The 27,912-nt window shown below is 37.1% G+C and overlaps 1 protein-coding gene across 5 annotated transcripts in view; it reads left to right on the top strand.

The window, feature by feature from the left end:
• The first annotated feature begins 2,613 nt into the window (after positions 1-2,613).
• LOC143460843 (3',5'-cyclic-AMP phosphodiesterase 4C-like) overlaps positions 2,614-27,912 on the top strand; it is a 52,398-nt gene continuing 27,099 nt past the window's right edge. The window contains exons 1-3 of one of the 5 annotated variants that reach the window (XM_076958492.1): positions 2,614-2,683; positions 9,555-9,623; positions 9,841-9,961. In XM_076958492.1, coding sequence (XP_076814607.1) covers positions 2,665-2,683; positions 9,555-9,623; positions 9,841-9,961 — 209 coding nt within the window. In that variant the 5' untranslated portion in view covers positions 2,614-2,664. Of the gene's footprint in view, positions 2,684-4,522; positions 5,453-6,652; positions 6,835-9,554; positions 9,624-9,840; positions 9,962-15,953; positions 18,079-25,811; positions 26,473-27,912 lie in introns of those variants that run through there. The other 4 variants (XM_076958488.1, XM_076958490.1, XM_076958486.1 and 1 more) reach the window with 4 other exon arrangements.

The following is a 27,912-nucleotide window of genomic DNA, read 5'->3' as shown; positions in this document are numbered from 1 at the left end:
GGCCGGCTTAAATAATCTTATCGATCGATTTCTTTGTGCGCTCACGGAGGTAAAAGATGGGTTGAAATACTTATAATACCTTTCTTTATACTTTGAATAGATAAATGGTGTTTTTTATTTTATAGTTTTTTAAAGCTCCATTTTTAATTTTATTGATGTTATACAAATAATTTCTATTTCATCTTTAGAAAAGCCATTTAGGCGGAAATCTACGAATATTTTCAAACGCTCTCTTTAAAACGTGCAAAGGACATAGATATGTGATCTAACTACAATACATTTTCAAAACAATATGTACAAGCATTACAAAGTTAAACGATATACATGTTTTCAAAATTCCATATAAACCCAATATACTGTAGCTATTTTTTTCAGTTAAGCACATAGATAAAAACCATCAAAAGGTACAGATAGAACATCATTTACTCCAGGGCTTCCCAAACTGGGGGTCGCGACCCCGCAAGGGGTCGCGTAACGAACTTCAGGGGTCGCAGAGCGTATACCAATTTTACACAAAGTACAAAATACAATCAAAACAAAATATCGTTCCAGCCTAATCAACATCGAAACCGCCTTGAGACCAGCATTAACAGATATTGAGCCACGGCTGGACTTGCTTTGTAGCAGAAAGCAGTCGGACCAATCACACTGAATAAATGTGTGTGCTTTTTTGTTTCCAGTAGCCTAGATATGTGTAAAGTAGTAAGTAGGCTTTGAGTTCTGGTTGCTTGAATTCAGTCTTTGCATCTCAATAAATGTCACTAATGACTAATGTATATTTCGCACTGCTAATCAATTTAAACGTGAAGGGTCGCGGAAAACTTCAGAAGTTTGAAAGGGGTCGCGAGCAAAAAAGTTTGGGAAGCCCTGATTTACTCCATGTTGACCATCCCTAGATGGCACTGTGAAGTTATTTGCATTTTTAGTTTGCTTCTTTTTTAGCCAACATCGGAGACATTTTTTCTGAAATCAAGCTATAATATAGCTGTTTAACTATAACTTTTGTTATAAATAAGGAAGCTATAAATAGTGTAATACTTTTTCTGACAAGACGTGTAAAAATTCTATTGCAGTTGCCGCGCAATCGGTGGCAGCTGAACCGACGGTGGTTTGACGGTGGTTTGACGATGAGGCTGGCAACAATCGATTTAGTACGTGACATGTATCACCTTGCCATTTTAATTGTTGATATTGCAATGAGATGCAGGAAAGAATGCTAAGTATTGCATGGACCCTGCTATAAACGACAGGTTCTCTAAGTTCCATTTGCTTGCAAAGGCTACAACTGAAGCGATAAGACAGTAAAGATAAACAAGACGCAACAGCCTTAGGCTTTGCAAACATTTGAGCTGACATATTGGTTAATTGTATTACGATAAGTGTCAATCCTTCTCGAACCGTAATTTTTACAATTAAGACAAAAATGACCGTCCGTAGGGACAGAAAAAAAATGGGAATGAAAGCTAATTATAGCGTTTCTGGTTAACGTGTTATCTGTTAGTAGCCTCAATAAAGATTACATGTGTTAACATTCAGGCAAAATGCTTCTAGTGCTTAAAGAAAGATTCACCTCTTGTCTCATTGATTAGGTAGTGTTACCTTTGACCAAGAGAGGACACATATTGACCAGTGCAAAGATAAGGCTCTACTAGTACGCTCGTATGTAACGAGTACGTATTCCGTTAGTACTGTATTTGTTAGTGTAAAATGACTTCTTGTACAGGCTATATCTATAATTCTGTAAACCTAAGCAGCTTATATTGCTGACGAAAAGGTCAATATTAAAAGATAGTAAACAGTTTAGCACACAAGTATGATCAGATATAAGCTTAGAGCCTTAGATCAAGTTCAATTCGCGCTGGCAATCACAAATTTGGGATTGAGTAAAAGGAGAAAGGTTTTGGGAAAGCGGGGTTGACAGAACCTTCTTAAAATATTTGAAAGTTCCGCTGTAGAAATTGCTTAATATCTCTTGAAAATAATTTAAGGCCTTTCAAATATACAACTCAAGCAGATGATATACCGTCTGGTATAGGCTAAGACGGATTTTGAAAGGACTGGAAGATGTGACTATACGACAAGTAAAAGCTGTAGGTTAGTAGAGGTCGTTAACTATAAACAGGCTTTTAAAAATGCTTTTAACTTTCTGGTGGGTTAACCATTGTACTACTGTAATTAAATTACTTTCAATATTTTGATGGTTATTTAGGTAATTACGCTAGTGCAGGTTATTTGCCACGGGTCTTCTTAGTTGTAGCCTTTTCGGTTTGGCAAATTGCTTTGTAATTATTTAAACCTTTATCAATTCAAGGTTGGAACCACATTGTTTCGGCTATACGCTTGTCATTCAAAAAAGTGGGTCGATTAATTATTAAAATATGTGTTTTGTCAAAGCATTACTAAAATATTGTTTCATAACAAATTTGGCTGAAATCGGACTCAACGAAACAGCTGTGAGTAGTCATATAAACAAGCATTCAAGATTGAACAAATAGGACCAACTGAACCACGATTTAAATTGCATCTGTATTTACTTTCAGAGAAGATTGTATAAATAATAAATGACTAAAACATATTGAAGATATCTTTAAAATAGAAGAACAGAAAACAGAACTTTTCAATAACGGAAAAATTATCCCACCACATTGTCGTTTCTGGCAAACAATGTTTAGTCATCTGAAAGGTTTGTAATGATTCTTTTATTGATCTTAGTTCCACATTCTGCATAGTTAGTTTCATAAAGGTATCAATGCAGTTAGCTTGTAGCTAACGTGCATACCTTTATAACTTATATTTACTTTAAAGTTTTAAAGTTGTTTATTTGTTCATTTTTGTACTTTAATATCCTGTTTTGCCAAGCAGTGAAATTTAAACTTGGTTACCAAATGATACTTGCATACGTAGTGTCTTGAATCGTTTCGATACCCAAACCTCACTTAACGCACAAGCTGTCTTATTGATGTATAAATCAGTCGGTCGTTGTTTGCAATACACTGCACGGGGAAAAAATCAACTTTTGTATTGTGGCTTGATCTCGTTTTGCAGTTAGGCCTACACATTTACTTTTGAAATTATCTAGGTTCTAGGGTCTTCAAATTCCTTTCTCTCATGCAAAGTGGCCCCCGGTAATGCCCATGGGGATTAAATCCAAACCCGCCATTTACGTTCAGAAAAACGCAGCAGATAAAATTAATGCGCATCATTTGACACATCTGACGTCATTCAGGAAAAACAACGAATCTGTGTTGTTTACAAATGTATTATAACTACTTAGCAACGCTATCATTATGTTTTCTGTTTTATGAGACGGGTAGTTAATATTTCAATTAAAATGACTCACGGACACAGCAACGCTGAGAAAGTATCAATTAAGCGTTGATTGGCATGAATACGCCGGTATATGATTTTACATGAGCTCACTTAAATTAGGCGAGGTTAAATGAGTGTATTGTCAATGCTTTCTGTTGTGTATCACGCCATCTATTGTTCCGCATCTGCGGCGGCGCAAAAAATAAACTATAGAAGTAACTGGGCAGACATCGAAATGATCTGTATGTGTTAGGTAACGACGTAAAAGACGTACATTCTTATGGCTATGTAGTCAATACATACCGATAAGTACTAACTACGGTTTGACGTTATAAAAGCGCCGTTTTCAAGTATTCCGTACATGATCCTTTTTCTAGATAGGAGAGCGCTGCGATTTACTACAGTACTATGTGACGTCAGCGGGAAATGAAAAACGTTATGGCGCATACTTGCCGTATTTTTTATGTGTTTGCATAGGATAAAACACATTAGCGTACAGGACAAGTGCAGTCACAGGTTGGTGATAAACTTCGTGATTTACCGGTTTGTTCACAACTGGTTTGTTGGAATTGCTTTCACTGGCAACCTAAATCGCTTTTCAATGTAAGTTGAAATCGCTGTCACCATTTTAATTAGGGTGATGACTTGTACAGATTGGTGTTGGTAGCCCGTACAAACTAGTCTGTTGAACAATGAAATGTTACACCTACTCGTCAAGTGAATGACGTTTACGTATTTGACCAGTACTTAAGTGATGATTACCAGATGAGGCTCTAATTTAATGACATGGCTTCCTTAGCTTTTTAACGAAAGCATTAGTGGAATTAGTCGAACTCGTGGTTACTATTATGACATGCTACTATAGGATTTATTTGTTACATAACGTTACTAAGTTAATCGTTCCTTAAAGCAAGTATTTCACCAGCAAATGGTTGTATTGTGTGTGATGAGGTTGAGAAGAGACTGTTGTTAAACTTATAACATATTGATTTGTCCGTTATGAAACATTTCAACTTGTATCATAAATGGAACATTTAGTAATCTTTTAAGAGCACGAAAATGGGTTGCTGTTACTAACCTATTTTGCTAGAGCGGAAATCTTTTATGCTAATCTAACTTAAGTTTGAGACGATGGCGCTTTGAGCTGCATATAACCACTGAAAAAAATGGAATTGGGCAGCAACGTAATTAGCCACACTTTTGCCTGCACTTTTACATTCTGTCACGTTTAGTGAGCTTCCCAAAAAGATGGAATTGCAGGAATCGGTTTCATTTGTTAGTAAGGTTTTCTGTAAATTTTACTCATTTCTCAGTTTAATAGCACAACTGCTGTACTGCAACAGTAACCGTTAATTTTTGTTCATGTCTACATATATATAGGATTAAAAACCAAGCCTAACTAAAGCTCTGTAGCAATAACTTACATTTATTTCGATTAAGGTTATATCCAGACAGTGAATGCTGGACACATCGTTTTAGTATTATTTTTCAATTGTAAACCCGGCTAATACAAGAAGGTTAGATACATAGTAGATATAAAGCGGAACCAGCTGATTGACAGGCAAGCGGTTTGAGTAAAAACGGCTGATGTGTTTCAGTAGGCGTTGGGTGGTTTTCCACTGCTCATTACCGCTGTATACTGCCTGTAGATTTGCTTTGTTGTTGAAGTTAATTTTGCTAGCTAAAACGGGTAGCTAGCTGCATGCTTTTAGTTGGAATAAATGTATTGTACATGCAAAAGGTAGAATATTTTAGAAAACTTTGCATTTTTACTATATTAACTATACTGTACTCTCGTTATAAATGCTCAGAAAATGTCGGGAAATAGGTTTTGAAATGACAGTAAATGTATCTTGCACTTACCCCGGATAAATGTTCGTTATGGATAGATTTAGTCAGGTATTATTTTCGGATAGTTATTCAGGAGAACTTGAGTTAGAAAACAATCCGGGATTTGACGGAGAAAGTAGGATTAGACAGTTCTCCAACAATGAAATGGCAACATCCGGGTTTACCTTTAATACAACTGATCCAGTTAACGACATTCCGTCGAGTGATGAAAGCGATGACAGCTCCTTAATTGATGATGAAGAATCGGAATACCGCATGAAACTTTTAATGCTACGATGGCGAAATAGGGGAGGTAGGTGATAATATCTTAGCTAAGCAATAGTTGTTTGCGAATTTTGAATTTGCGGTCTCACCACGCCCCAATGAGCTGGAAACACTACTTAACCCCTTCCAAAGTTTGGCATGTAATGCAACTGCGATTACAACTGCAGACATTAAATTTGGGTGCAGTGCGTTCTTTTGTTGGGTGGATTTTCACAATGTATTCAAATACGGCGTAAGCGGGAAAGATAACCGATTTATTAAATGCATGGACGTATAACGCAATTAGCCGTAAAATGGTCATGGCATATGACTTATCCGGTTTAACTCCATCCAATTATTCATGTTGACCGTAAGTTTGTAATTACTTGTCATGGTCATGGCGAGAAAAAACATCTTGGCACTTTTCAAACAAATTCGGTGATCATTGAATATGTACTTTATACGTGATATTTAGGAAACCGATCTAAAGGCGCCAAGAAAGCATAATTATTATTTCAAAGCAATCGAAATCTACCATCGTATACTACTGGTTATTCAATAGCGAAAGCGCGTTTTTTCTAGAATTTTCCTACAAGCACCGGGCGAAAGCTTTGTCTTGTGCCACAGGTGTTTTATTCCCGTTTTCAGATCTAAGCGTCATAAACGTTCCCGAAGTATCAAGGGACGCCTATAGTTGTGCTGGTAGTAGCGGAAATTGCGTTTATTCATTCAGCTTTAGCCCGAGTATAAACCTATAAACTACGCATAGTATGTCAGCGAAGCTGTGTTTTTAACATGTTTGGGTAAGACAAACACTGGACCGCTTTGGTAAAGTTGTTGAAATATTTAAGCTAAAGAAATACGACAAATGTTTCTTGTAGCTTGTTAACAAGTAATATCTGATGCAGTGACAGCAACTTTCCTACATGGTTTAAAGAACACAATCTTTGATATAACTACTTCATACTATTTATGAAGTAGGGCTACATTAAGGTATAACTAGCATAGACGAAACACGTTTTGGTGAGATTGTTACGAGGTTAGTGCTATGACTAGCAACACTTGGCACTCAAAACAGTATATGAAAGCGTACAATTTGGCTGGCCTGTAGCAGACAATAGCATAGTAAGCGACATGAAGTGCTACATGCTGTTAGCCCAGTCGAATAGCAGGCTTGTGAATGACGAAATTTTATCAAATTTTTACCAATAGGCTGACCACTGCTAATCTACTATAACAACAATGGTATCTTGTAGCTAAGATTTTGCGAAGCGTTGTAAGCTTGAGAGGCAGTGAACTGCAGATTATTGAGAACTAAAACTACAACTGCAGAAAACTAAATGAGTTTGAATTGTGATAAAGTTCGAATTACAAGTTATGGAATCGAACGGTCGGTCTCAGAAAACCCGGAAAACTGCCAAGATACCTTGGGTAAATACCTAATAACATAAGCTTGTTCCGTAGCTCTGCCAAAGTAGCATTATTGAGAAGATGCAATGATCGCTATTTTGCATATTAAATGTATTATTTGTTCACGTCAATTTACAAATTAACATAAGCACGCCACGGCTTCACCAATTACTACTAGCGAAAACAACTCGGCACAAGTTGACAAAAAATGCCCTGCATAGTTCCTAGTGTTTACAGCTGTTTTCAAGTGTTTGGCGGAGGTACTGAACCGTGAAACCGATTACGTTATACCTGCGCATATGTGCCTCAATCTGTGGTGTTGAGGTATTTTCCAGTGTTGTCAGTCTTACCGCCTACAAGTGAACTCGGTACTGGCCTGGTTACTAGCCAATGTATCAGCCAAAGTGTGTTTGCTCTTTATGACTTACACGGGTTTATAATGTACAGTAGGGAACAACCGAATAACAGTAAGTTACAATAGGGTTGGGAACACGAGGTTTGGTGCTTTGTAAAACGTTTCTGATATAGACAGAATCACTTATCAGATGGGGACCATTTCCTGTATACTAGTTAATAAATCACTCATTTCCTCCCATAAACAGAAATGATTAACGTTTTATTCAGTTCGAAAATTTTACCGCTGTTCCACGCAGAGTTGTTTTACCTTACACCACAACAGATGTTACATATTTTACGAGTTGACGAGAGCAAATATAACGTTTTAACGATACGTACGCGGGATTCAATCAATATAGTCATTTTTGTGGCTTTTGAATTGAGTTAATTCTTTTTGCAAAAGCCACGTTAAACATTGACATAACTGTGTTAATGCACATCAATGGTTCATAAATGCTAACCATGCAGATGTCAGATTGTCGGTCATGCGACATAGATTTTTAGGTTTAGGAAGACGGTATAATTGATTTTTGAGGTGAACTGAATTGTCCAACAACAATTATAAAATACTTTTAAACATGCCCAGGGATTGAAAGACTCGGCACATTGACTTGACTCAAATCAATTTTTTGTATTGACATGATTTGACTTGATTTGTGTACTGTTGTTAAAATGACTTCACTTGTCTGGGCATAATTTGTGTTAACGTAGAAATTTCGGTTGATTTGACTCGAGTCACAGTCTAAATTAACTCAATTACTCATAAAATCGGTTTGTTATTTCTTATATTTTGTAATATATTTTCTTCAAAATTACACTGCAACTCATGGTATTAAATATACAAAGTCTTCATAAATATGTAAACTTATATGTTATGCGTATGATTACGTCACGAATACCTAAAATCCCGCTTAGCATCAACGAATGACAAAAGGTTGATCGTAAATTGTAACTTTTTTGTTGAATTGATATGCTTTAGGACTTAAACTTAACTTTGATTAGGGAATTTAATTCAAATGACTTGAAGTGGACTTACACTTTGACTTGTATCAAACTGTCTCAACCATTAAAACTCGTTTCCATCACTGCAACTGCATACTCATCTTAGTTAACCGTATATAGTATACTATATAGTATAGTAACCACTTGATTTAAAATTGGAATAATTTTTCCTGACCTGAGCCAGTCAAGTCCTTGTACGACTTCTAAAACTCAGCAATTATGTTTTTGCGCTTCGCTGTATGCGCCTAATTAGTTACCGAGTTCATTCATGAGTAATACGCAACATATATCTAGATTCTAGATGATTTAACTTTTAAGTATTTTTGTGGTTATTGAGGCGCCATTTGCCAGTAGGCTAACAACTGCACGAACCAAATCCAGCGTCATTGCTGCTTTGGCAAAGAACACAGAAGTAACGTCATCAAGTTTTGAGTTTAGACCTCATTTCATTGTTTTGACTAAAACCTCGTTTAAATCGTTTTGAACACAGCATCACATAAAATGGAGAGAACAGAAAAGCGCTTAGAATAAATATTTTGTCTTACCGAGTTGCAACACTTATTCATTAACGATAACATTTATCCTAACTTTCTTATGATAAGCATGAGCTTTCAATGCTCCAAGTTTTTGACAAATACAGATTTGAGTATTTTCGTTGTCGAGCTCATATATAGCTTGAAGTCAGCCGTAATTGTTAGTATACTCATTATTGTTGTAGCTATTACCGTATCGGTTTATGTATTTCGAAATCTTATATATAGTATAGACATGACAGAATGACTTAACGATGTGCCTAATTTGTGTGTGATCAAAACGCAATCAACTCAGTTTCTTCAAAATGGTGTTATTTACACTTCTTTATCATGTGTTTACCATATTTCGTCGGTATACCCAATTTAAGCCCCGGTGGTTTTCCTTTCACGTTTACTTAATACACTAGAAAGATGCTGAACGATTTTGAATTTGACCACATATATTTGGCCGTGATGTTTACCTTCATAGCTAATATAAATTCAAATACACTGTTAATATCCATAGGCGCAGTGGAGAGTTACCGTCGAAAGTGGATCTGAATTTTTGATTAACTTGAAAAGTGTAGCCTATATACGTATTGTAAAGAATATAGCAATTGTAATTTGGTGTGTTATAGAGTATAGACTATAGACTATAGACTAACAATAAATTGGACGAATTGTGAATGCAATTCTTAAAGATGACTAAGTGCTATACTATATACATAGACTATGCCTAAAACTAAAAGATATTCGTACGCGAAATTGTGTTAGTGTTTCAAGTTCACCAGTAAAATCTTATCCAGCATGTTTTTTTCCTTTAAATTACAGACGTAGCAATCATGAAACGAGGTGTTAATTATGGAAGATCTCGGTCAGCTGGTTGCACGAGTTTATCAGGTAAGTCATACATTGGGGTTTCAACGTATATATTTTCCTGAGTTTTCAGGCTTGCGTTAAAATGTCTGGTTAGGGGTCTGTCCTAGTGCCATTGTACCCGCAGATGCAAATCTATGTGTACATAAGGTCATATTAAAGTTTCACATTTACCGTTTGTTCTAGCGTGCACGTACCAACAGAAATGGCTTGGCACAAAAATTATGTTTCCAAATTCCAGGGCTTGGCCACGAGGAAATTTACCACCGTCCACTCTTTCTGAGACGAACGTCGGATATAAGATTGCCCAGTCTCAAAGCTAGACGTCGAATGAGCGAGTGGTCGTGCATGCAGCCACCCACGTAAGCGTTTTGTTTATTTACGTATGATTTTAGATTTAAAATCACATATTATGTTGATATTTAGTTATCGTAGCATGCATTATATCTCTATTGGCGAAACTATCGCTTCTTGAGTGTATTACTGTAAATGTAATTCTCGTCTTCTATGTACTTTCTATATAAAGCGAATTTCTTTATTCGCGAAAGCGTGATTTATTTTATTTTTTTCAAATCGATTATAGCGTGTATATAGTTGGCGTAGACTCAACGTCAAATCGATTCAGTTTTGTTATTAGACTGGTTTGGAAGTAAAAGACTGAGTCACAAAATGACATATTTGACGTAAATTTTTTTATTTTGCTTGGTATAATTTCATTTGAGAAAGCGAGTCATATCTACATGATATCATCAGCGACGTGCTCTTGTATATGAAATTGAAAATTGTTTTCAAAAACAACGACGCGAAGGTCGTTTTTCGGCGAGCTGGGAAATTTAATTGTGTTATAGTGAAAATTTTTTTGTTATTTATTTTTTGACTTATGACTGCTTGACTAATTATGCTCTGACGTTGCATTGAGTATCATTCGTTTACGCAGTCATAGTTCTTACTTTTTGAAAACGGTTTCGTTTTGAAATTTTTCGACTGTTGATTCAAGCTTTGATCTTTTCTTAACACAAAGATGAAGACTTGCTATGGGAGGACTTGGACGCCCTCCGTATATTGTGCTTTATAAGCAATTGTAATAAACTGAAAGGTTAACTTTCACTGAAGCCGAATGACGCACGTTATGAAAGTACATATTAACCCCCGCTACCGTGTCAGAGTATACTGGTAATACTAGGGAAATGAAAATCTGTTTGAAATGTATATTAAATAAGGACGGTTGGTACAGTATTGAATTTCCATCCGTCTCGTTTTTGGTGTTTTTGAGATTCCGATTTGCATCGTATCTAGGCGGTAAATTCCAAACTGACAGTATGATGCTGAGCAGTCTAATTTGAAAAGCTTTAAACAAATTAAACAATCCCAGCTTCGAAATTCCGACCACAGTCGTTTATTCGGCTTTCTCCGAATTATTTGTTTTTTTCTTTCACTTTTGCATAATAAAAACTTTATTAGAAACCAGAAACCTTCCTATGTCTTGAACACAAAAGCATATTTTTTCCTTCAATGTTTCTGGACAGTGTGTTGTTAACAATATTCTAACTGCATTTTTCACGGTTGGAAAGGAATTGGAAAAGTAACTACAAAACTATTTTATTGCTAGTTGCCCTTCCATATTTTGGCCTGTTCTTTGATAATTGAAACATTTCTGAAACACCATGTATAATAACCTGAACGTAATTTAATGGCGCGAAACAGATTTCCAGTTTCCATTTCGTTTTCTTTTCGCTTTCATTTCTAGAGAGTGATTTATGTTATCGCGCTTAGCGCTTGTTGGCGCTGAAGATCCCTGATTTACCTCGCCGTGGTGTTGAACAATACCGGTTTAAGATAACGTTTGATCAACTTATATAATCTCATAACAAATAACTACAGCAAATGAATTTGAGTTATTTTAGTAAGCTACATGGATAAAAGTTTTGTTTATATGTTTTGTTCAAGATGTAAAGTGGTACGTTTCCAATCCGGGGAGAAAAAACTGTACAAATGACGGACAAACCTAAATAAACAGTAAAAGTTTATTAGTAGAATAGGAAGTTTAATGGTTATTGTCACAGATGTTACAGTCGTTTCCAAGACGTTAGCTTTAAAAAGTTTGTTTGCGTCAATCAACTAGCCCTGTATTAATGATTATGGTATTTATCATCAGGTATTATTGTAGGTTGTAACATTTGTGCTAGCTTATGCGGTGTGTGAACTTTGCGAACGTGCACTATGTTTGCGTAAAGACACTCCCAAGCTGTTAAACTGTAACATTCATACCACTACTCTCTAATTAGAATCTTATGTTAACTCAAACGCGAACATTTCTTTTGCTAAAAGAATTCTGAACTAGACCATGCGCTAAATACCGAATTAGCTATATTTTAGTCTTATAAAGAGATTGTAATTTTATAACTAAGTGAATGTGACTAGTTAAATTTTGGTGTTCTTTGATGCTGAAATAATAAAATCCATAGATTCTCGGTGATAACCTGACAAACCGACGCATAAACATTCTTCCTATATCTCATCGTAGCGAACGATATCGTACGAATTACCAAAAATTAGATCGATTGTTAACTATATGTTTGGTCGTGGTATCTTGTCTGTGAAATCTGCGATTATACACCTTTAATTTTGAAACTAAATCTCTGTTGGCTCATACAAATATTTGCTGTGGAGGATAGATTAACGTTACACGCCTTAGGATTTACTCGTATTTGTGTCGTTGTTCGCTGATCCAATATTGGACGCCGTTCGGCCGGTAGCGCTTTGCTTTCGTCATTTTAACAGAAAAATCAATCACAACACAACAAAAAAGGAGTTATTAAAATGTGTAGGTTACTCCGTGTCTTGTACGTTAACAGTGGAAACCTTACACCGCTAAAGTTGCTAGCTGACAACGATAATTGTTGTATAATGTCGCTAGCATGGTACACACTATACACATTTAGGGCACGAGCTATTCATTTCAGACAGACATATACTGACGCCTTTGTGTGATTTGAAGCCAATAGTACAAACACTAAATGCAAACAAACGACTCCCATAATCTCCCGCTTTCGTAAAGTATATGGATGGGACAATGTGTTTCTTCTCAAGTGACAACGTTCTTTGAGATGGAGATTGTTGTGAGGTTATTTTGTTGAATCGTAAAAGTTTTGCAAAAAATCGAGACGACAGATAAAGGTAGGTCACGTGACACTTGATATTAGCCAGGTCAAGGTTGAGCCGTGGCCGTAAAAATATTGTTATGGTTGAAGTCAATGCACCTGAGTTCTGCGAAAGAAGTGTTTGAATACGTCATGTTCGGTTAGCGGCAAACGGGCTTGCGTATTGCCTAGCAAATCGGTTGTTAGTTCTTACGCACAGAGTAAAGCTGGAAGGCCGTAGGCGTGTTACGTAGTAAGCCAGCATTTTCAAAATGTGCGATAATTCGGCATATGAGTTGTTGTTAGCCAAGCTGGTCTCAAGGGAAAGTAATGCAGGATCTTCATTCAAATTGTTTCGCATCGTTGAATTATGCATGCGAAGCCACGACTGCCAGAGGTGTAGACAAGACCTTTGCGTGTATTTCAGACTCAAGTTTGACTTGGCGTCAAATTAAACATCGCATCGGTACCGAAGACTGGGCCATGGCCCGGCACAACTGCGACAAAAGCATTCCTATTTTGATGGTTACGCAAGATAAACGTTGTCAAATTTGTCTAAGATTGTTACATTTCCACAAGTATGATACGCTAAGTAAAGAATAGTCAGCCAAGACTATTAACCAGTAAACCTGACAGTTTGATTTAAACCAAGGACTAAGAACATTGAAGATAGAAAACCAGCCATATTCTGTATTGATTCAAATCGCTCCAATTTTGATTTTGGAAATTAAATTTGTTCAGGAATCAATGCTTCCAGGCTTATATTGATCTTTTAATGTTTCCAGCTTTCTACTAAGCTCAGCTTTCGTAATTTTCTGCAATTAGGCTTAGTATAAATGTTTCTAAATCTTTTTATCCATAGCGCTGCGCTTATTAGATCAAACGAGATTGTTAAAGTTGCCGGTTTTACGAAAACAAGATTTTCTCAAACACCTTTTTGTTGCAACAGTCTCTGTTTCAGCACAAAAGAATTCAGGTTTTGTTGCAACTGAAATAAAACTTGAACTACTGCTCATCTAGACAGGTCTTGGCGGGTTCGTGTTAATCTTGCGAGAATGTTTGGAAGAATTACGCTTGTGTTACTTTCGCGGTCGCAACGACTCACGCGGTCACACAAAGAAGGATTTACATTGTATTCTAAACTGAATTATTTATGGTGTCTGTGCAAACAGATCTTGGCTGAAATCTCGTCTTGGGCAAACCCACGAATGCAGTTAAGGACAGAGCTTCAAAACTACAGCAGTGTGCCGTTGAGGATAGCGGTTAGAGACCTTAATGCTCATGTAAGAGAAGTATGGGAAAGGATTTGCTTTAATTATTTCATTTTCATGATTCAAGTCAGTGCTCAACCGCATATACACTACAAATTTTATTTCGGCTAGGAGTCAGCAGCAAATTACGGACAGAAACAAATTAGAACAAACAGAAACAAATTACGGATTGGCGTTTCAAGCGCCAGTGCGGTCACAATTTTAAAAGTGTACAACCGCCGTGGGTAAATTATGTGTTCAATTGACTTAAATTTTGATCTCAAGCTGCAATTGAATGAATGCTAAGTGGGTGGTGTTTAAATATGTTAAAAACATATCATTTGGATACTATATTGGCGTACACAGATCTGCTTATAGCGCCTTCTATCGCAGCATGGCTACTGGCATAATTGTCCGCACGATTTAATTTGCCACCTTTCTATTATGAACCTAAAACTTTTTGCATTTGACGCATTTGTACTGATGACGTCATGTAGCCAGCAAAAGTGGAAATTAAAAATATGAGAATCTGTTGAGATCAAAAGGAGATCGCTTATCGAATTGCTTTTAATCTAAAAGAAAAAAGTGACAGGCCTTTTCTTTCTATTGATTATTGGCAAGAGCAGCTTCGTGATCCGATGCTTGTGTTATAATTTTAGTAACAAGTGCGATTAAAAGTAAAAACTGTCGTATTCATTTCGCCTGCTATCCATCCTTGAACGATCATGAAGTGGCGATGCCGGATTTAAAGTTTTGATTGACGTTTTATAAGTGTTTTTATCCAAACAAGTTTTGTTCTTTCTAAATCGCAGTTAAGACTAAATGTTTTTCGTTCAAAAGTGGAAAGCCTTGTTTCGCCTTCGAAATATGTATTGACCTGGAAATGTATGAAAGGTATTGATTCTTTGGGGACCTCGTATATAGATATACCCAAACCAGGATAAGCTTACTACATAAGATGTTGCATCGTAAAATCAAAACGTAACAATAAGTTTGGAGCTGTAAAACATCTGTGAGAGTTTTGGGCTACATTATTGGTAAATTGTATCACAGATTATTATGGAATAATTGGGTTTATATGACTCTTCTTAAGTTATGAGGTTTATGCCGATGCATAAATCAAAGATCTGCAACAATTTGGGGAATGTGCCGCGATAAACATACAACTGATGTTATTTATTCAAACCAAAACTGGTAAAATCGTTCAAGGCCGTTCTAGGGAACTGAGTTGCAGATAAAGGTATTGGTAATTTAAAGAAAAATATTGGATCGCCGCATAGGATACCGGTTTTTGTTACTGTTCTTCAATCACTAATTGAAGGTCATACGAGTGCAAGAACTTTTTAGTGACCACTTAGTAATCAATATGGGCAACCCAGATTGATATTTCGTTTTGAACGTCCTCTAAAACCCGACATGGACAGAGCAATTATAGCGATTAACGCAATGCTCCTTGGCAATTTAGGTCTTTCGAGTACTGTACAGTGTACATTACTATAAAATCCCTCTTCTAGCCTCATTAAAGCAATTATATAAATTGTTGTTGGAAAACTGATAATCGCTTTCCCCAAAATGGGTCAGATATAGCGTTAAAAAACCTACCTTTGGCTGCGCAGACGTAAAGCTACTGTTGTTTTAACTGTTGTTGTTAAGCCAACAATGTTGAAGTATTGGGTTTAAGATGAAACATTGTTTGTGTTTAGACTCTGCAGCATGAAACAAACGCTATACTTCATGGGCGTCACGAACGAATGACTTTTCAAACTGCGGCTTACCGTTGATAAAACTAACTACCGGTACGCATCAGTCAAGTGTTAGTAGCATTCGTATACTGTACTATACAGCCAGGGCGCTTTTATAGCGTATGAATATAGATGCTATCAAGTTTTTTTTTCTTTTTCTGGCGTTGCGAGCCGTCAAATGTTTGATTATTATCACGAATTTAAGTTTAGCACTGGGGTGTCGTGGTGCTATTCTTTCGAGGTTAAGAGTTTGTTGTTTAGAAAGAACGGATGTCGAATTTTGTGACCAAAATTGTCTGAACCACATATTATAACGGTCGTTGAAGTATCGATTTTTGTACGTCGTTAAGTCAACTACGAATGATCTGTAATGCTTGTAGTTTCAAAGGCAATATGTCACGTAACAGCAATTAAAAGTTGTAAACTCAGGCGTTTTAAGAAAACTGTAGTAGCCTAAAAAAGCGTACTGGCTAAGACTGTATCAAGGAAGGCAGCTATACAGCATTGAGTAATTCGCTATTGCCCTTCAAAGAGCGGCATTCCTACATCATATTTCAAATTGGCGTGAAGAGTCTAATGCCAATAGTCGCTTAATTTGCACAGGGTATTGAAATAATTTCCTTCCATTATGTGATTGCGCGCTCATAGAATGAACGTTTAGATATATGCTTAGCTCTATAACGACTGATATACGCAATTAATTGCAGCTTAGAAATATAGAATTTTCGTTTGATGTGCGTTAAAGAAAGTAAAATAAAAATATGTAAAATATCAGCGTTATACAGAGATTAAAATGCTGAGAGGAATTCATCAAATTAGACCTTGACCTGAGTTAAACAATGGAAGAAACTGTTGCTGAGTTGAAACTAAGATATAGGTTGAAGTTGTGCGATTGGGCTTTGGGATTTCGTAAGCGCTGGAATTCAAAATGCAGTTACAAGCAAAGGTGCATTAGGAACAGAATACGCTGTTAAAGTAAACATATTTTAGCCTGTGTGGGTGTATGCATGACCATGCTGTACGACAATAACAAAACCGAAATGAACTAAAAACAGTTTTCATTACCTATATCTTTGAAACGTAACCGTTGTGTTTGTATATAGGTTGTACATAACCCATGCCTTTGTATTTCACCTAGTTTGCGACCGAAGCTTTAAATTTAATAACAAACGAATAAAAAATGGTTTCATTCAATTTAATATTGGAATTCAGTTCGATATTCTGGAGAAGAAAAGCGATAGCATCGTGTTTATCCATACATCTTATAACCTACGGTCGCTGTCGCTTGGTCTCTAGTGAAATACTTAAACTTATGCAGTTGGTATACGCGTAATGACAAGAAACATGAGGTCATTATTAACGTCCTGGAGGTACGGACACAAACTTAATTCTGAAATCCAGTGCCAGATGTTGTGTTAATTAGTGCTGATCTTAGATGACATGTAGTTACATTGATTGCCATTGATTAATCTTGATCATACCTTTATGTGTGCGGATCGAGAAATTTTCGTTTGGATAATAATTAAACCAGTCGCCTTTTGTCTTTGACAAATACAGCAGCAATTGATAGAGTGCAAAGCAGTCATAGATCTCAAACATCACTGCATAATATTAAGAACTGAGAAGGTGGAAAATACAATTGCCTTGGTTGTTGATACAGGCTTTACGATTCCCTTTTAAATACCGTTGTGGAATGCGGGATTTTTTTATCGTTTTTAAATCCGGTTTCAGAGAATACTGTTATAGGTTCATTGCTTTCAAGAGAAATTAAATTGATTGATATTTTCTGATAGTTTGGTTGTGTGGCGATGTCAAACCATAAACTTAAAGGAAGCTACGCCGTTCAGTCTTTTACTTTCCAAAGCACGGAAAGCAGAAGCACCAACCAAGAAACTCAGACAACGACTTCCTCAAATGACCCATTCGGAAACGATTTGGATTCGAGCAGCCCCCTATCCTCTCCAGCTTATACTCGACGATTTGGGAAATTGGGCACGGTCACCGAGAACCCTACCATGCGGGGTCAAGCACTGTCCTTCAGAAATAGCACCAGCCACAACTCGGGCAACGTCCCGACCATGAAAATCAAGAGTCCGAGCGTTTGTGATGATGCCGGATATCAGCCCATGTCCGGAATGGCTCAACATCTTTCTCCGAGGACCCTTCGAAGACTGGAAGAGCGGCATCAAGTGGCGAAAAAGGAACAGGAGAAGCAACAGATGAACTTATTTCCGCATGGAGGTTTCAGTCCGAGGTCATCGCCTCCGGTCTCTCCTCAAACAGCGCGGAAAATAATTGTGAAAAGAGGAGGAGATTGCAATAGACGCTTCACGGTTGCTCGGACAAGGTAGGAAAGAAATGTATTCAATAATCTTAAAATTACATCTTTAACTCTGGATAGAAGTAAAAGGTGCTTCAGGGATAAAACAATGTTTTCGTAGTATGTCATATTAGATAATTGCAGAAACCTCAAACATTAGTCATTGTCTAATCAAGATATTAATAAACACGTCATAATGACGTTTTCTAAGAAATTATATCTATCTCTTGCCAGAACACGACGTTCTCTGTTCGCTGATCAAACATATGTGACCCGTATCATTTTTCGGTCATTGTTTTTCTGAAACTTGTTTTCAATGTAGTTGCTACCATTTACTCTTAAACAGTATGGGAAGCAAGACAAATTGTCTTTCAATATTTACTTATGTTAGAAAAATGTTGGTGCGGCGGGAAATAGAACAACAACCGTTGTTGGACGAATATTTTCTTTACGTATAGGTCTGAAAGTTCAGGTGTCAATTTTTGCAAGTTATCCATTAGTTTGCTGCATTTAAAACAGCCTTTGTCATGTTTTTGAGCAAGGTTGCTGCAAAGTATTTCAACAAAGTATACACAAAGTATTCGGTAGTCAGATAAACTTTTGAACATTCAAGTAACGAATAATTTAACCGCATGCAAGCTCAACCTTTTGGTTCTTTTCATCAGATGGAAAGTTTTATTGTTGTCTTTGTTTCAGTGGCAGCGTTTCGAGCGACAGAATTATTGTTTGAAAATAGAAATAGATTGGAATCTTTGATTAAGGGATTTCGCTTCAAACCATGCCCGTTCCTGACACCTTGCGGCGCGGTGCTATTATTGATTGGATGAGTATTGATGAGTGATAGCTGTTTGGCAAAGTAGTGTGCTTCATACGCTCAACGTTCGCTGGAGATAATTTTATTTTATTAATGAGCTATTTCCGCTCTGTTTTTCGACATCCATATTCACTTATAGGTTGGTATTGTAGTTGTTTAGATATTACTGATCGAAGATAATGAAATAATAAGACGTCGCCAATCGGCCATCGAAACCTTGTTTCTTTGAACGTTATTGTAAGTCTATGCAACTTGAGTAAAGAATGAACCGTATTCACTCCCAAAAAGTTTTAGTTGTGAACATGTAGGTCAAGATATGCAACGTTGCCTTTATATGTACTGTATATAGTATATACTGTATATGTCTGCTCGAAGTTTTTGCCTAAAAGGTTGTGTTTAATGTTTGGTTGCATCTATCGTGCAGCAAATTGGTGTGTCTTTCTTCTATCTTTCTTTCTCTCTCTCTTTCTCTCTTTTTGTACTTTATAACTTCTATATTCCGCGATTCCTCACTTCTTCCAGTAGCAAGAACCAGGAATGTGATAGGCCTATGTCTTACAACTGTTCTAAGCGTTCGTCGATTCTTAAGCCACCGCATTAGGATCATGGCGAAAATTGATGTTTTTTGTTGAAATTTCAATTTCAATTACGCTTTCACTTCAGTAACATGCTTTATTTTTATTAACCTGTGATAAAACATGTCGTGAAATACCATGGAAGGTTATTTAGTAAAACTTCAGCTGAACAAACATTCTTGTTTTCAGTGCTGTAATACTTTAAAAAAGTTTTAAGCTTAGATCAACTGAAATAGTTTTTAGAAATCAAAATTTTTAACAAATAGTTATTCATAAAGATCAAAATGGTAGTTTTAATAGTACCCAACATTTGATTTTATATCAAACCGGAACATCAGTACAGTAATTGCAATGCAATCTTTGCAAACGCTGCAATGCGCTGTATGACGCAACGCCGTCAAAACACGAATTGCAAGCCTTCGAACTCAAGCTATAGATATACCCTGATAGTTTTACTCATACATTTCCCTGTTCCGATTTGTTGTTATAATTACTCCAAAGAATACAACTGAAGAAGTCTGTGTTACTTATATCGGCCAACACAAACCATTTAACATAACGGTTTGTATAAACACGGAGATTTGCTTTTGTTGTGAGGTGCTTTCGCTTTAGAGCAAACTCTGCAGTCAGATCAGAATTTTGAAAGAAAATGGTTGTAATGGTTGATGAACTAGTGAGTAACATTACGAATAGAAGCACCAGGGAAATTTGGTCGAATTAACAGATGTGTTTGAGAAGTAAAATTTAATGGATTAGCAGGTCCTGGTTGGCGTGTTAGGAGCCCAGCGCCAATTCCCCTTTCCACGTTGGCTTTTTTATTTTATGGAATCCATAAATAATTTAGGAACCAAAAATTGGCGTTCATCGATTTGAAAATTTGACTGTTCGTTTAAAGTAAATAGTAAGGAGCTTTAGCGCGCTGCGAATGAATAACGCCAGGATTTCTTGTTGAATGTTTGCGGAGTAAAACTTATGTAAAACTCTGTTTAATTTCTGCGAGGATTCAGTTTATAATAACTGTTGCAATGGTCAGCTGAAAGTGATTGCTGCAATGAAACAAAATTGGCAGTTATCTGCTATATGGCGAGATGCTTGTAGAGTTTTATGCTAATGTTATGATTCGGATTTCGGTCGATAACGCCTCGCTTGCGATCAATAGAATCGCACTAATCCGCTGTATTTACTTATTGTTATTATTCTAGTATAATTTCTGCTGGTGGAAAGGTTGACCGGTGCTGTTATATATATGGAAATTGGAATTTAAATTGCATTGCTTATAATTTGCACCGTTTTGATCGCACAAATAAAATTGGGAAAATTTGGTATTGGTTTATTGACTGTTATTAAAATTGTTTTTGTTGCTTAATGCATAGTTTGCCAACTTCTGGTATCGCACATGTGCATTTAAAGCAACTGATATTTACAGAAAAATTTAAAGATACCTTACTTTTATACTGTAGTGGAAATCAGATAAACCATCATAAAGAAGTCAGTGAGGCTTTGATGTGCAACTAACCTTTCACGTATTTGATTTTCCTCCCATTTGCATTATTCCGGAAAATTCGCAAACAAAAAAATTCTTTTGTTCGTCGCATTACCTTATTCTTATTGTTCGATCTAAAAATCAAACAAAAAGGTATATCTGTAACCCTTTTTGAATATCCGTATCGTTTATATGTGTATGTGTTGGCGTACCAAAGGCTCAAAGAAACGTCGTATCACTTGATGCCTTTTGTAGTTGCTTAGAACTCAAGCACATGAATCCAGTCGGCTTTGTGTTGGCTCGCAGCAGTGTTCAACACTAGAGAAAAAAACATCAGTTGTCAGTTCCAAATGACTTCCTTAATCTGTCAGGCTCGCGTTACCCAACAGTGCTAAACTATTACGCATTTTCTTTCATCAGTGCACTGGGATTCCCGTTCTTTACCTGCTGCGCTTTTTATAGCAAGATCTGTCAAGGTGGCAGATACTTTTTCGGGTCACGCGTGGCAGCCGCAAGGGGCTTTCAAGTGAAATTTTTGTCGTTTTTTACAGGAGCGCGGTTCCATTAGCTATTTCAGCCACAATGGTAGGTTAGCAGTCAATTGTGATGGCTATGCTGCATCAGGTCAGGCGATGCAACAACATAAACCGATATAAACAGAAAACAAACAGTCAATGACGTTTTAGCGGCTTGTTAATCTGTTTATAGTGGCGTGGCAATTACCGGATTAATGTGTAAACCGTTGAAAAGCACATAACAGATTAGCACAGAATTCTGCGTTCAGTCATCGCTTGCTTACTGTGTGAGATTTTTGAGTCACCTAAAATAAGACAAAGGTTTCAAAATACGGAACCCTTCAAGCAATTCCCGTTTTAAAATTCAGAAAGTGTAACGGTTTCGGTATTGTTTAATGTCAACGCGGATTGCGCGCTTAACGCGGTTTGGCTGCACATTCTTAGCAGAACATGATGTATTGGTTAGTTTTGAGTTACTGGATTGCGGCTTGTGAAACTGTCATTATGTTGTAGATAGCGTTGAAAATCTTTTAAGTCGATTATAACCAATTTTCAGGTATTTATCGAAGTAACTAATTTCTTGTAGTACACATTTGTGTGATTTTAGTAATAATTAGATTACTAAATGTTGCAGTTGCAAAGGCAGCAATCAGCACTGTACAGAGATCAATTGGTTGTGCTTTTGTTGACATTTGGGGAACAGGTTTACTCGCCCAAGGCTGCAGCGTGTGTTCGTGATCTAGCCAGTGCTTGAGCAGTTTTCAAGTCCTGCTTGGACGTGCACGTTTTGTGTACGGTTAGCAAGGAGTCAATTGTAAATGTAGATAGATGTTTTGTGGTTGTTATGGAAAGGGCTAGAACCCAGTGACTTAAACATAACCGAAACCTTTCCACTAGGAAGAAAGCTTGACACGCTATTCTACTTCTATTACGTTCACAGCAGGAAATGGTTATGTGCGCCTGGAGATGAAGCGGCAACCAGTTTAATTAATTTCAAAAGCAACTACTTTGCGCATGCTCCGTGAAACCAATCGGAAGGGGTGCGCGCTCTGTTATTGTTAGCGTCGAATTGATGTTCTACGTAAGCGACGCACGTTCGTTGGACAATAGGTATATGTTTATATAATGGTCCAATGTGTGTTTTGTTTCATTTTGTTTCTCTCATTACCAGCTGCCGTAACGACATCATGACTTTACAACAGAACTAAGACAAAAACTTTTCGAATGAGACTTTTCAAGGAGTACATGTTTGGTTATAATTACTTTTAGCTGCATGAACTATCAGTCCAGTAAGCGAAAATGCCTTTTTATGGAAACGCTTGATTTCTTCTAAACTGCAAAACATAATTATTGCTATTTTGAGCCAAAGGAGTTTTTCCCCGTTTTAGAACGCATGTCGTAACAAACCAAGCGGAAAAGACAGACGTGTGATTAGCTGAGAGCGAAGGCATTCATTCATTGCATGTTTCTGTCACGTCTTAAACAGCAGCATGCATGTGACGTAAGGTTGGCGTTAGACTGGATTACCTAACTACTTTCGTCAGTAGTGTGTCGTTTTTACGTGATGGCACTATATTGCGACAGCATATAGGCACCGCAAGTGGGACGACGAAGCTTTACGTTATGGCCGGATTACTGTTTTGTTAGGCGGATTCTGAATACCGAACGCTTTGAGCCATGTTACCCTACATGTTGAGTGCGCTACTTGAGCTACTTGATAAGTGTAAATTCTTTGAAGTATTGTTTGCTTAATTACTTAACAATATGGTTTAGGAAAAGGTCTTTGAAACAGGGTTAACACGACAGTGATATACGAGCATGTGTCAGCTGCAAAGTCACATGACGTATTTTTTGAGACCAGCATTGTATACACGTAGAATCATACACGTAATGGCGTGTCATTGTTTCTTAGTTTTAATTAAGTTCGTTTTCTTCGCCCAGCGTCGGTGAAAGTACACTCAGTTTTATGAGAAAATTAAGGTTAAAGCTTTTGTAGCGTTTCCTTTAGTTTGTTATGTTTGAGAACAAAAATCTTGTTTTAAGCCAAATATCACTATGCAGATACCGAATTAGCTTAACTTAGTTTTCGATTATAAAAAACAAAATTTTTGATTCATTGCTAAGCGTATGTTATACTGCAGGATATATAACATTGAATTATGTACTTGTTGCATTTCATACCAGCACAACAAAAAACAAAATGTTTAAAAAAGCAATCGGAAAAAAGTTTATTGGTTTTGAGTTGGCATAATGCAAGTGTTTTTTTGTTTTCCGGAAATAGGCTTATATACAGTTTCTTAGAAAAAATGATGATGCTTATGAAGCCAATATTTGCCGGCATTTTACTGAACAGCCTCAATTTCATTGCTTGAAATGGTTGGGTATTTGGTTACGGCAATCTGAACGGATAAAAATTGAATCACGTAATTCACGCGAGGTCTCAATGGACCACTGCGATAACGGTCATTGTACCAAAGCCGTTCCATTTCGCCTCAACAGGGCCCTTATTCTACCCTTATGACGTGATCTAGTCGTTTAAATTACATGGTGTCGGGTAACGGTTGAGCGCTTGGTGTAATGTTGTCAGATGTACAGGTTCAGCGGAGCGAAAAGCCAGACCCCATAGTTCAAGTATGAATTAGGTTAGGCATGAGCTATAGGCGCCTCAAAGAGCAACCGTAAAATTTTACAGACAAACGCATTTGTAATCACGAAGTTTTGTTTGCTTAAATATTCGAAAAGAACTTCCTTAATTCGAAGGGGTCGATTTGTAGTTTAAGGCTGCTTCAATGAAAACAGCTTGCTCAATGAAGCTCACCATAGAAAATGCAAGAAACTATGTTGATGACCAGGAAGAAGGATGCGTTTAAATTTGGATTGGTCAAGTGTTTAATGCGTAGCCAGTGACTCATTCATTCATTGGTGTATTCATGGTTAATCCTGATCTGGTTTAAGCGTGGCAATAGCGCTTAGGAAAATGACCGGAAATTTATTTTTCGTCCTATTTTCGGTTTACATCGTTGAGACTGCAAGCAATAGCCAGTAATTAAAAGTTTATGTTTAACTGCTCGTTAATTTAGTATCTGCACGATCTTAATTGCGTGTAATCTCTGTAATTGAATTCAAAAAATGTCTGGTCGATGAATGACGCAAATAGACTGGATAGATAGAAAAACTTGTGGATAGCAAACACCATTGATATTTTAAGGCGTTTAAAAAAAAAAAAGTACTACAAAGCAACCTCAGTATTGTTTGGTTAGATATAGTCAACACAGATTTACGCAGTGCTACTTCCAAAAACATTAGCGACTACGTTCAAATTCGGAAAGGTTACGGCACTAACATACTACGAACTTCAGTCCTTTTTGCTTTACTTGGGTTCTTGTAACGCTTTCATTTTCAATTTTAGCAAACATTGAACGTTTAGTTCCGGTCACCACAATGCCATGGAAACTGAAAAACAGGGAATGTCGGTTATGCTAATATGTGGCATGAGGCTTGCCTGTTTATATTGTTTCTCAAGGCGCTTAAATGTATAGTAGTACTCAAATCGTTGCGGTATTATCAATGCAAATCCGTAAGCGTTGAAAGGTCGAAGATTAGAAATGGCGCAATTCAAGCTGTTATACGGTAAGTAATAAGTATTGTATTGGGAAATGGAATACTGACTTCCCTTTAAGTTCGAGGTGATCGGTCAGGTTTCCACCAATCCCGTTGCACTATTCTTTGCTCGCCGTTTCAATTATAATTGATTAGCAACTAGCGCTGAGATTGAGAAATCCTTGTAAGTCACGTTTGATTCGTTGCATGAAAATTTTGTAGCGAGGATAATAAAATTTGTGCATAGATTTAGATCCTTAACAGAGATAAAACGTCTTGCGCCTAAACATGCTAAAAATTGCCAAAGCTACCAAAAGATTACTGATAAAGGGTTCCCAGCGTATAAACGTAAATATAGACGTTTCTTGAGGCGTTTACAGTATTAAAAGTTTGGTGATGGTACCCGAGAAACGGTCATTATTTAGTTCTCCCATATCAGCTTTTTTATTCTTTGCCACGCTGTCAGGTTAATGCGGTTTTAGCGCAAACCGTGCTTTCTTTGTGTCTGCTAATAACAATTGACCTAGAAAAAATTGCATCGGAGCAGCCTCTGTAGATCAGGGAGGGCGCAGATGTTGGGAGGTATTTCAAGGAGTAAGACCATATATGGAAGAATCGTACCGATTGTAATCGTTGGATTTTCATTTTCATTAGGTCTTGTTTTTTATAGTGTTGCTCATGTACAGCGACGTGTACTGTCCTTACACTTTTCCTTTCCTGAGATATTTTCAGTTTGTCTTAGGACTTTATGAACGTTACAAAATCATTGATTTTTTGTAGAGTATGTTGTATACTACTTAGGTTCTGTGAAATAGCTTAAAATCTGTTCTCAACGTACCAAGCAAGCCCAAGCATTTTATTTAGCTACTGAAACTGTATTTACATCTATGTAAGAAAGCTAAAGAAGATGCAAGACTCCTGTTGTAGCCAGGTTGCCAGACCTCCCAACACCCTTTCAATTGTTCCAACGATCCACTTCACAGACTCGGACTCAAACGAATCCGACATCTTGTCTACCTCTCCGAAACGCATCCACATTCCGAAGAAGCAATTTTTTCGCTCAAATGGGGAGCCGGTACCAGGCGGAAAACATTTTGCTGTTCCACCTTCTCCGCTTTCAACCTCTCCGGACTCACATTCCTCCGTCACCATGAGAAATCATCGTTTCATGCACGGCGAGCAGAATCATTTATCCCGTCACCCGATGAAGCAGAAACATCTCGGATTTGTTCCGATAATGGTGCGAGGTGGATCGGCGGGAGAGGAGCAAAGCAACAGTAGCGGAAATGAAAGTGAAGACAGTTTGAACGGAGAAATTGAATTTCATCAACATCCAACCGAGCGACATCCAGTAACTAACAAAAGCAGTCTTCATCCAAACCTCCTTCATTCTTCCGCGGGGAAAGCCCAATTCCGACGTCATTCGTGGATCTGGTAGGTGATAAAGATGGTCATTTTTAGTTATTTTTTTGAGGTATGAAGATACCGTTAAGTGTTTTATCGCTGTTGCTTGGTCACGAGCTTGTTGTGAAGCAGGGGTACAAAATAGAAGTAACTGAACAGCAATAACACGTTTAAACATATCGATACACTGAAAAAATTTAAAACAAAACCTTAGTCTGTGCAACATTGATTTTCTCTTAAAAGTTACAATCCGAGTTGCTTAGATGGCGTGTGTTTTGCTGTGCATCAGTTCTTAGTTTCCGTTCCTTTCATTACAGGTGTTAGTGTTGGAATACACGTAATAACATTTTGCTTACTCATGCATGTTTGTCAATTAAACGCTCCAGTTTTTGCATACACGAATAATGACTAATTACTAGCGTTGATCACGTTCCTTGCATACTCATACATATAGCTACTGAATGTTTTGTATTACAGTAATGTGTTAGTTGTGGTCAAAACAATCGTGAAATGCCACAATGAAAATAGTTTGTTTCCTACATCAGCTGGAGTTAGAAAATAAGGCTCCCTTGTCGAACTTGTTTATAAAGCTTTTCATGTGTGATAAATTCTTAAATTCTTAGCTCTTAACCAAAAGCTGCTTGTAATTTTTCGGACGTTTAGTCCTTTGAAAGTTGGTCGTACGAGGGCGCTATGGGACAAGGTCAATCTCGAGGCAGACTTGTTGCTTTGATATATAAGCAGCCTGGGAAGCAAATTTTTGTGGCTATGTTTACCTTAGTTACGTCTGCGCTATAAAAATGTTTCAGAAGTTGTTCTTGGCTTAACTTTAACATACCGACCTTCGTGCTCAGGCTGCATTTCCTGGAATATGCCAGTAAACATCCGTTGCCTTGTACAGGTTTACTCGTTTGCGTTTTGCCACGGGCTTCAGAGAGTGTCGCCGTGTACTTTCTGGTACATATACAAGTTCCAGTAAGAGGAAACTGAATTTGCAAGAAAACGGTCGTATGATTTCTGTGAAGCCATATGCAATTAGAATGTTTTATATGACGACGTAATGGTTTTCGTTTTTTATTTGTGAAAAAGCTTTGCCCCGAGGTTTGTCTGAAGTTAACATTGTTTTATGTCTTTTGTGTCAATACCTTTTAAACACTTTGCACAGCTGTCAGGCTTCTACCAAGTTTCATTGCTTATAGTATTATGTGTGCGTTGTTGTCAGTGATTACTTGAAACTTCATGATCTCTAGTAATCAGATTGTCGTAAGATTTTGTAACGACTCAAAAAATTGTTAGGGTTTGACGTTGCAGAAGTTTTGAAATCGAATCGACATGTTTGACCTCCCTCATTTTCTGTTTGTTCTCCCATTACTATTTTCCGAAATAATTTCCTTGCCAAGGTGTATTTATAGGTTTGCTCTTTTGGACTAGCGTGAATTTATTTATGTATTTCTACTTTCACTCTTCAGT

Source organism: Clavelina lepadiformis, chromosome 5, assembly GCF_947623445.1.
Source record: "Clavelina lepadiformis chromosome 5, kaClaLepa1.1, whole genome shotgun sequence".
Classification (NCBI taxonomy): Eukaryota; Metazoa; Chordata; class Ascidiacea; order Aplousobranchia; family Clavelinidae; genus Clavelina; species Clavelina lepadiformis.
Note: the sequence above shows the minus strand (reverse complement) of the source record. Positions and strands in the feature narration are given on the sequence as shown.